Source organism: Drosophila subpulchrella, chromosome 2L (genome assembly GCF_014743375.2).
Source record: "Drosophila subpulchrella strain 33 F10 #4 breed RU33 chromosome 2L, RU_Dsub_v1.1 Primary Assembly, whole genome shotgun sequence".
NCBI lineage: Eukaryota > Metazoa > Arthropoda > Insecta > Diptera > Drosophilidae > Drosophila > Drosophila subpulchrella.
In genome coordinates, this window is record NC_050610.1 from 7036880 (window position 1) to 7046035 (window position 9156).

General features: G+C 42.2%; 4 protein-coding genes across 4 annotated transcripts; all 4 read right to left on the reverse strand.

The window, feature by feature from the left end:
• Nucleotides 1-162: 162 nt before the first annotated feature.
• LOC119548574 (adhesive plaque matrix protein) lies at nt 163-1868 on the reverse strand. The gene is made up of 2 exons (XM_037855891.1): nt 1715-1868; nt 163-1644 (listed from the first exon to the last, which is right to left on the reverse strand). The coding sequence occupies exon 2, from the start codon at nt 1642-1644 to the stop codon at nt 295-297; it is 1350 nt and encodes a 449-aa protein (XP_037711819.1). The 5' UTR covers nt 1715-1868; the 3' UTR covers nt 163-294.
• Nucleotides 1869-3485: 1617 nt separating this feature from the next.
• LOC119547286 lies at nt 3486-4421 on the reverse strand. The gene has a single exon (XM_037854071.1). It carries the CDS (start codon nt 4407-4409, stop codon nt 3819-3821), a length of 591 nt encoding a protein of 196 aa, XP_037709999.1. The 5' UTR covers nt 4410-4421; the 3' UTR covers nt 3486-3818.
• A 1123-nt stretch (nt 4422-5544) lies between these two features.
• On the reverse strand, nt 5545-6349 carry LOC119548084 (cuticle protein 7). Its single transcript, XM_037855170.1, has 2 exons — nt 6113-6349; nt 5545-6057 (listed from the first exon to the last, which is right to left on the reverse strand). The coding sequence occupies exons 1-2, from the start codon at nt 6122-6124 to the stop codon at nt 5608-5610; spliced, it is 462 nt and encodes a 153-aa protein (XP_037711098.1). The 5' UTR covers nt 6125-6349; the 3' UTR covers nt 5545-5607.
• A 540-nt stretch (nt 6350-6889) lies between these two features.
• LOC119547010 (protein Daple) lies at nt 6890-8786 on the reverse strand. The gene is made up of 5 exons (XM_037853680.1): nt 8627-8786; nt 8267-8572; nt 8065-8210; nt 7757-8005; nt 6890-7702 (listed from the first exon to the last, which is right to left on the reverse strand). The coding sequence occupies exons 1-5, from the start codon at nt 8679-8681 to the stop codon at nt 7589-7591; spliced, it is 870 nt and encodes a 289-aa protein (XP_037709608.1). The 5' UTR covers nt 8682-8786; the 3' UTR covers nt 6890-7588.
• Between the last annotated feature and the right edge of the window lie 370 nt (nt 8787-9156).

Consider the following 9156-nt stretch of genomic DNA (forward strand, 5'->3'; position numbering starts at 1 on the left):
AAATTTTTGTATCCGAAAACTTTGTAGAGTCCAAATTGGTAACCAATTCTTATCGTTTACTTACAAATTTGGTTTTGAATCTTGAATAGCTTAGCCCAAAAGTCTGCAATGTTTTTCGACTTCTATAGTAATAATTATAGAATCAAATTTTTCCAGTAAAACTACATTTTTTTGTAAATAGTTTAATCAATATTAAGTCAACAGGAAGGGAAAAGAACATAAATAAATAAGAGGACACCTAGAAAACATTTCTAGCCTAGTGATAAGCCTAAACCTAACAACAATGAATGGCACTCAGTAGTCCGCATAGCCCCTTCCCTGGTTGCCATATCCAAAGTCCTTCAGGTAGTTATCAATGGCCAGGTCGAAGGTGGAGGATGGCTTATCAGGACCCGATTCGGGCCCACCATAAGGCTTGACCTCCGGCTGGGGTTCCGGCACGGGATAGGCCTCCGTGCGGGGTTGATAGGACTCGGTTTGGCTGGGATATGCCTCCGTGACGCTGGGATACGAATCCTTGTGGCTGGGATAGGAATCCTTCTGGCTGGGATAGGAATCCTTGTGGCTGGGATACGATTCCGTGGGACTAGCATAGATGGGGCTGTGGCTGGGATACGCTTCCGTCTGACTCTGCTCAACGGGGTAGAGCTCCGTTTGGGGTGCTGAGTACTCCTTGGGTGCCTCAACAATGGGATAGGATGTTGTCCTGTCGTAAATTGGAGACGGAGTGGCCACCACAACCTTCTCCTCGTAGGGCGTCTTTATCTTGGCCACCGAAACACCCGATGATGAGGAAACCGCTGCGGCGGCATACTTAATGCCGGAGGAGATCTTGGGTGCGGGAGCCACTTTGCTGACGAGGGGAACCGCCTGCTGCTTCCTATAAACTGGAATAGGGGAGTAGTAAACAGAGGGTGGTGCTGCCACTGGTGCTGGTTGCAGCTGACGTGGCTGAGCTGGCTCACTGGCCGGATAGCCCTTCTTGGTGCCATAGGCAGTGCTCAGGAGTTGGGCCAACTCCTCCAGCGTGTAGTTTGGAGCAGGTAAGTTGGCCACCGCGGGCGAGGAGCCAACCGCGGAGATGGATGGCGGTGAGGCAGCCGATGCTGCAGCCGCCTGTTCGTAGACCAAGGGATAGGGCTTATAGGCCTTGGGTCCGCCTACGGGTCCCACCAATCCGCCATACCCATCGCCTCCGTACTTGGGGAAGTACTTGCGCTGATGCACATGCGTGAACTCCACCTGGCCACCGGGAGCATACTCGCCGATGGAGGAGATCTGGGTAAGGGGCTGCTTGGGACCGGAGGAGATCACCTTGCGACAGAACTCCTTGCAGCCCAACTTGCACTCGCAGTAGCACTTCTTGTACGTTGATGGCGGAGTAATGTAGTCCGTCGGCGTGGGTGGGGCACTGGTCGTGGTGGTTCCACGTTCCGTGGTGCTAAAGACCGCGGTGGTGGGTGCACTTGTCGTGGATCCACCTGCTGTGGTTGTGGGTGATGCCGTTGTGGGCACTTCGCTGCACGGCACCTGCTCCCACACCTCCTGCTCACACTCAGCACAATATTCCGGGAAATGGGCTTGGGTCAACAGTGCCGAAGCCATCAGAATGGCCATAAATAATAAATTGCAGCGTTCGAACATCTGAAAGGGGGGGAAATGCATATATGGGTTAAAAATCGTTCCCAATCGATTGTCCCACTTTTTTTTTTACCTTTCCACTGAATTTCTCCCCTACTCGCGATCACTTTCTCTCTACTATTAGTGGAATTTCTGTCCCGAATCGCCGTTCAGATGACACTTGTTGGCTGTTCGTCGGTCGCGTGCGAAACTCTTTCATGCAATTTGCTGAATAGCTCTTAAATACGCTGCGCTGGCCGAGAGCTATATCTTCTTCTTTCACCATAATACTTACAACGTCGAACAAATGGGTCGCGGAAGCGTTGACCGCATCACGTTCCAAATGGATCGGATAGGAACGGAGAGGGGAGGGGCGGCGGCATGTCGGTCCGGAATGGGCCCGGGGGCCCCACAATCGACAGATTCCGGCGCTTCCGTAATACACATTCAAGCATTTCTACCCGCACTCGTCGATAGCATCAAGTGCTCGACAACAGTCATTCAATCCAAACATGAACATACATATGGCTAACAAACATATTTTTTTTTGACCTCTGGTTCATGGCTTCAAGAAGTTAACCTTTAAGACTTAATTGATCCAAAGAAAATTCGGGACAAATGGGAGAAAGATATAATAATATTTTTAAATTTCATTAGGACATTTCTGAAACTTCCCCATCTGCACTAGTTGTATGTGTTGTATAATCTCCTAATTTTATTTAGTTTTTTCTAGATTCTGCAATTTTAATAAAGTAATTCCTAGCTGTGCCCATTCCGCACTCGTCGACCTTTTTTTCGGTTCTGCACCATATTTGCCAGCAGTTTGGGGATTTATAATTTCTGGGTCTTGGCCCAGATCTGATAATATCGTCTCAGGTCGATTAACTTATCAATTTTTGGTTGTAATTTCGTGATCTACACGTACACAATGGATAATCACATTTTTGTAAGCGATAATGTGTATATAATCTGTTTACCTTTGCTGATTTTAACGGATTAAAAAATGCACTGATATAAAAAAACACAAAACATTGGATGATCCATTATGAAATTTAATATATGTAGATGTTTGTCTTTTTCTAAAGTCAATACATTTTAAGAAAGTTGTAGATGGTATTTTCAAGAAATTTAGCGCTCTATAAACTATTGTATTGTTATAAATTATATGTTTTAATACAGAAAATCAATCATTTTACTTTTGTGAAAGCGACAATAGTATAAATTATTACTTTATTTTATAGTTTTTATACCCATCACTCGTAGAGTGATGTCCTTGGACAGTATGTAACAGGTAGAATGAAGCATTTCCAAACCTACCAAAAATTTATATTCTTGATCAGGATCACTAGCTGAAAATTTACTTTTTTTATCAATATCTATTAACATGCCGATAATCGCACCAATCGCTTTATTACTAAATCGATTTTAAAGATATAAATAACTGAGTTAATAAGGTAAAAGGCCTTGCATGGTGGGTAGTACCCCTCCCATCCGCTAGCTGGCGCCCAAGTGTAATATTTTGATAGTGGTTACCAGACCAAGCACTGTTTCCTGTTTAAAAGTTGGTAGCTGAGTATACCGTTTTGTCTTCTTATCTTTCTTTTTATGATGGAGATCAAAATAACATAGAGTTTTACAAAAACATATTTGTACACTTCGGGACACTTGAAACACCTTAGTAAGGGCCATATTTGAGAAGAACGCTTTCTGGGCAAGCACTTTCATGCTATTAAAACCCAAAAGAGGAAAACAAATTAATTGACTGCAAGCTGTTGCTATTTATTCATAGAATGGTGGTTCAAAATTCTTTTTAAGCCGAAATCATGAATAAGTGTAATGGTTAATTGAGATTGGCCACACGACTTTGGAACGCTTTGGCTCCGGAGTAAACCTGAATATCCGGAATATTTTGATAGTGGTTACCAGACCAAGCACTGTTTCCTGTTTAAAAGTTGGTAGCTGAGTATACCGTTTTGTCTTCTTATCTTTCTTTTTATGATGGAGATCTAAATAACATACAGTTTTACAGAAACGTATTTGTACACTTCGGGACACTTGAAACACCTTAGTAAGGGCCATATTTGAGAGGAACGCTTTCTGGGCAAGCACTTTCATGCTAATAAAACCCGAAAGAGGAAAACAAATTAATTGACTGCAAGCTTTTGCTATTTATTCATAGAATGGTGGTTCAAAATTGCTTAATTGAGATTAGCCACACGACTTTGGAACGCTTTGGCTCCGGAGTAAACCTGAATATCCGGAATAAAACTTCGCTCGTCATTTGCAACCTTCTCCACGGTTTCCTTGATATCACGTCCCTTTTGGATGGAGCTGCGCTTCTTAATCTTATCCCAGCGCTTAGGTTCGAGTTGTGATTTTGGTTGGGCTGATTCTTGGATATCAGAAGATTTTTGGTTTGGACTCTGATCGGGAACCGTTCGAACTGTTTCCCTTCGACTTGCCATTTCCACATCGATGGTATCAGTTCCACTTTGAGCACTTGTCAGTCGCTTCAGCATTTCCTGGTAATGCGGTTGATCCGCAGTAATATACTCCGGTTCGTCTTCGGGATTAAGGATCCGGTAATTGGGGGTCCCCAGCTCGAAGGTGGTGAATTCTCCGTGCTCCACCTTGTTCTTCAGATGTTTGGCCGTGTATCCATACTGTTTGAGCGGAGCCATCCACTTGGCATCCGCATCTGCATCTGCATCCTTTGAGCCTCCTAGGCAAAAGCCAAGGGCCATCAGCAATAAGACCAGTAGTCGCCGTGTCTCCAGCCAGCCAACCATTTTCGCACTGATGCTCCATTGATCTTTGGCCAGAAGCGTTAGCCAAACCTAATAGAATCGCCATCGGCGACGCCGACTGCACCAGTAATTGGATACCCCCAAGTGGCAGCAGGTACGTGAGATTAGAGTCATCTATGGGACCATGTCGCGTCTGGCGAAGATAGCATTAGTTTTTGCTTATCAAAAATTCGAAGCCACCTGGGCCATGACACATCTTTTTCTGAGACAAGATTAATCATACTTAGACTCACACATTTGAGTTAAACTAAGTTAAGCATTTCCCATTCAAGTTTCATTCAGAATTTGTTTTCATTTTAAATCATTACCGCTTTTTATACCCGGTACTCGTAAAGTTGAAGGGTATATTATATTCGTCGGAAAGTATGTAAACAGGTAGAAGGAAGCGTTTCCGACTTTATAAAGTCCATATATCCGTCTGTATAAACGTTTGAACGCTAAGATCTCGGAAACTATAAAAGCTAGAAAGTGGGATTTTCACATATATAACATGCAGATTCTAGAGACTCCTGCGCAACGCATTTTGTTTTAGCAGGAAGCCACGCCCACTCTAAGGCCCGCAAACGTCCATAACGCTATACCCCGTCTAGCCCACATATTTTTTTTATTTTTTTAAAAATTAAATGAGATTTTGTTTTGATTATTAATGTCCATCTAAATGTCAAAAATTGTTCAATTCGTTAAAAAATATAAGCCAATAAAGTGTGCAATTTTGGGAAGAGAAGAGAACGATTTGCTACTTGTATATCTCCATCCTCGTACTCCCTTTAGCTGAGTTAAGGGTATCAGGTAGTCGGTGGTACCGTGATGTTTTAGTGAGTTTCCTTATTGTGATTTATCTGTACTGAGTGTTTTTTTTTCTCTAGTGAGTACAATGATTTTTGGTTTTTTCCCAAATATATTTCAAACCGTTGATAATCATATATATGGTATCTTCCATATTTCGAAAAATAAATCCCTTACCCTTCCCAATTAAAACACTCTATGATTTTTGTGTTCCTCTGCGAACAGTTTGAATGTGATGCATCTTTATAGTTAGGTAAAATGTATGCTGTCTGTATGTACAATTAATGTGCTAATCGAAATTAAATTATGATGGTTGTATGGCAGTGAAGCTTTCCCGGGTCGAGACGGGTATCCTAATGGGTTTGTGAAGTTGAAGTCAGTGGCTAGATCCATTTCAGTACTTGTACTGAGCTGTTGGCCCGGAAACAGAGACGTAGTTACCAGAGGACAGCTCCTGCTTGATGATGGCCTTGGGGGCGGCGTAGTGAACGAGTGGAGCCACCGGCAGCACTGGAGTCAGGATCTTGGCGGCCAGAAGCTTCTTGGGCGGCTCGGGCAGCGGAATCTTGATGTCCGTGGGCTCCCTCTGGACAATCGCCTCGAAGCCGTTGTGATCGTCCGCCTTGTACTGGACAATGCGACGATAGCCATCGGAGTCGATCAGCTCGTAGACGCCCTCGACCTTGTCGTCCTTGCGCGTCTCCTTTTGGCTCTTGATGTCGCCGGTGTGGGGATCGTTCACCGACCACTGGAACTCGTAGGCCACTGGTCCGTAGTCCGGCTCAGGCTGCAATTCAAGGGCCCACACGGCGCTGCCCAGGCACAGGCACAACAGATAGGTAGCCTAGAGAGGATATTATATTTAAGACCAAGGAAACGCACTCCTTTACGCCACTCACTTTTCCAATCATTTTGGTTTTTTTTGGGGGGTTCTCAGAACTCTTTGGGGTATTGAAATGCACTCGACAAAGATCGGAATCGAAGTAATTAATCTGGGTAGTCCTAGGCTGCTTATATACAAGCACTCCACGCTTTGATCCGACTCAGATGTGGCAATCCACCCAAGGTGTCGTGTCGCTTTTCGGCACGCGCCTCCCAAACAAGATCGCCGGCACAAGTGGAGCGCGCTCATTAAGTGAGCCCCGAAAAAATTATAATTAAGCAAGAAATATGCAAAGTCTGGTTCGCACAAGTCTGAGAAAAATGCACAGCACAAAATTTCAATCAAATACATAAGTCCTAAGTTCTGTAAAGAAACTTTGTTTTAAAGTCGAGGGAAATACGTAGATTGCTTTTTGAATATCTTTGAATTTGCTGAAAAAGATGGATTTGAGATCGTTGTTAAAAATCTGTGCATCTATGATGTTCAATTTATAATTTAAAAGTCTTTTACTTATTAAAAAATATTGTTAAAAAATGTTAACCTACTAAAAATACGCAGACGAAGGTCACTCAGCTAGTACAACTCCCCTAAGTTAGTCTTAGTTTTATAAACTTGACTATCATTTTTAACAAATAAATAAAGAAAATACAAATAATTTTTAGACTGTCCAATTACGTTCAAATTCAAAAACTCTAAATTAAAGGTTTGATTTTCAACAAATTGCTGCTATTAGATAAACAGGTTTATAAAATTGAAAAATTCATGAAATATTTTTGTATCCAATGATTTATAAAAAATACTTTATTAATTCCTAAATTTTAATAATACAAATTATTCTTAAATTTAATTTTTTAACTGCACCCCATTCGCATTGCATTAAGCAGCCAAACGAATATGCCGCAAGTGGGAGAGCTTAGTGATCTTAGAGGTGTCGCGCTAGTTTGTCTGGTCTGACCAACAAATGTGCAGATTAATTTACTTTGTCAATAATTTGCAACATTAGGCATTGGGCAACAAGGCCTCCGACTGCATTAAGTCATAAAAATAATTGTCATGTTTTAATGGATGGCGCGCCAAAAACAGATTGCAGATGGGATGGGGGCAAGTGTTGGGGGTTGGAACCTTCATGGCATGGCTCAGAGGCCAGATCCTTTGGCAAGTGATCTGGCCACAACCCGTTCGATGGCATTAACAAATATTTTAATTAATCGCCATTAGACGAGTTTCCTTTGCGCCCGAAAAACCAGGTTACTCTATCTCAAAAGTTTTGATTTAAGGCGGCCGCAGAGCGTGTTTGTCGAACCTTAAAAGCAATCTCTGGTATGTGCACTTGTTAGGCGTAGTTGGCTCTGAATCTGGGCTAACTAGTTAACTAGATTTTGATAAAGCAGCTCTATGCGTAAGTTTAGTGGTCAGTTTCATCAGCTTTAGTTCTTCTTACAATCTATTGTTTATTAGTTGATGCATTGGGTTTTGGGTTAAGCCGCTTTTTTTAGTCAGCATCCTCACTTTCCTTTTCCAGCTTGGCTCGTATTGTTCTTTGGCAACGGGACCTCAGCAGTTCTCGTCGAAGGGCATTGCTCTCCGATTCAACAGTTTGAATAAGCTAAAAATCAAGATTGGTAAGATATATAGTAAGATAAGATAGGTTATAGCTTACGCTATGGGTTAGAGCAGCCCTTTCCATGGTTTCAGCATCGGCATCGTCATCCTTGGGTCCAGACTCACTGCTTGAAGAGCAACGACGAGCTTTGTGATAAGACCCAGGATAGTCCTCTTCATATTTTGGAGGAGGATCATCATCGTTGGGTGCTGAAGCTGCCACACTGATCGCTCCTGCTTCGGAGTTCAACTTCAGAGAAGCCAATTCATCTCGTAAGCTTTGATTTTGCATTTCCAGTAAATCCACCTTAAATAAATAGGGTAATATTAAATAAACTCGCTGATCCTTTTTTAATTCCGTCTTACGCTTTCCAGTTCAAAATCCATTTCATCGATAATGTCGTATGACTCATCCAGGGCTCTTTGAAGCTTCTCCACTTTGGCTTTCAGCTCTTGCAATTCATTGAGATCGCTTTGTGCCGATTGCCGCTTCTCTTTCATTATTTGTTGCTCTAGAGAGAAGATAAACATGGAGTACCCCTTTGGGGAAACTAGCGTATAAACCCACCTGCATTTCTTTGATCTAGAGAGGATTTCATTACCAAGCCTGTAAGTGTCTTCTGTCGCTTAAACATCTCCTCCAGGGCACGACAGCGTTTTACCTTCTCCAAATAGGCATCATGTAACTTATTATACTTCTTCTTGTGCTGCTGCACTGTCTCCACCAGACGATCGCGCTCCTCCTCCAATTGAAAGGCCATGATCTTGGCCTCGACATTTATGGCCGCATTTGTGCTGTGGTTGGCGGAGGCGCGATTTAGTCGATGGCGCAGCAAAATGTTCTCCTCTTCCAGCTGGGCATTTCGAGATTTAGCTATAAAGAAGTTTCACTACATTAAGTATACGCAGCGGCATTGCTTATACGCACCGGCTGCCAGTTCCGCATAGAGCACCTGCATCGTAGATGTGGAACGCTTCTCCATTAGTTCGATTTTTTCCTATTTTGTAGTTTTGTAAGTGAAACAATTACTCAGCGACTGAAGAACCTTTTGTTGCTGAAAACACTAAAGATAAGCTATCAGCGCGTTGGATTGAATGGTTATCGCTTCCAGAGTTACTTTGCTAAATTATTCGATTACTTAGGAATATAAAAACTAGATTAAACAAATTTGTTGCACTAAACCATAATATAACTACAGTCAAGCTTCCATAACATGTAACAACCCCGCAGTTAAACAAAATGAAGTGGCATCACATTAAATTACTAAATTTTATAAATGATTTACCTATAAATAAATAAATCGTTAAGAATTATTTGGCTCTACTTCTTTTGATTTACTAATTTTTAAATAACGTAATTGAAGAAAATGGAAAGTCAAAGCATAATAATTAAAGCATTGTTTATAGTCTGGTAGGTATAAAAAATGTATTATTTTCAAGGTTTTGGATTATTTTTTT

What these genes read in the sequence shown, in the direction of transcription:
- LOC119548574 (XM_037855891.1), bottom strand. Translation starts at nt 1,644, where the DNA reads ATGTTCGAACGCTGCAATTTATTATTTATGGCCATTCTGATGGCTTCG.
- LOC119547286 (XM_037854071.1), bottom strand. Translation starts at nt 4,409, where the DNA reads ATGGTTGGCTGGCTGGAGACACGGCGACTACTGGTCTTATTGCTGATG.
- LOC119547010 (XM_037853680.1), bottom strand. Translation starts at nt 8,681, where the DNA reads ATGGAGAAGCGTTCCACATCTACGATGCAGGTGCTCTATGCGGAACTG. An exon ending in CTATGCGGAACTGGCAGCCG is followed by an intron (nt 8,573 to 8,626) that starts GTGCGTATAAGC and finishes ACTTCTTTATAG; the next exon opens with CTAAATCTCGAAATGCCCAG. An exon ending in TCTAGATCAAAGAAATGCAG is followed by an intron (nt 8,211 to 8,266) that starts GTGGGTTTATAC and finishes TCTTCTCTCTAG; the next exon opens with AGCAACAAATAATGAAAGAG.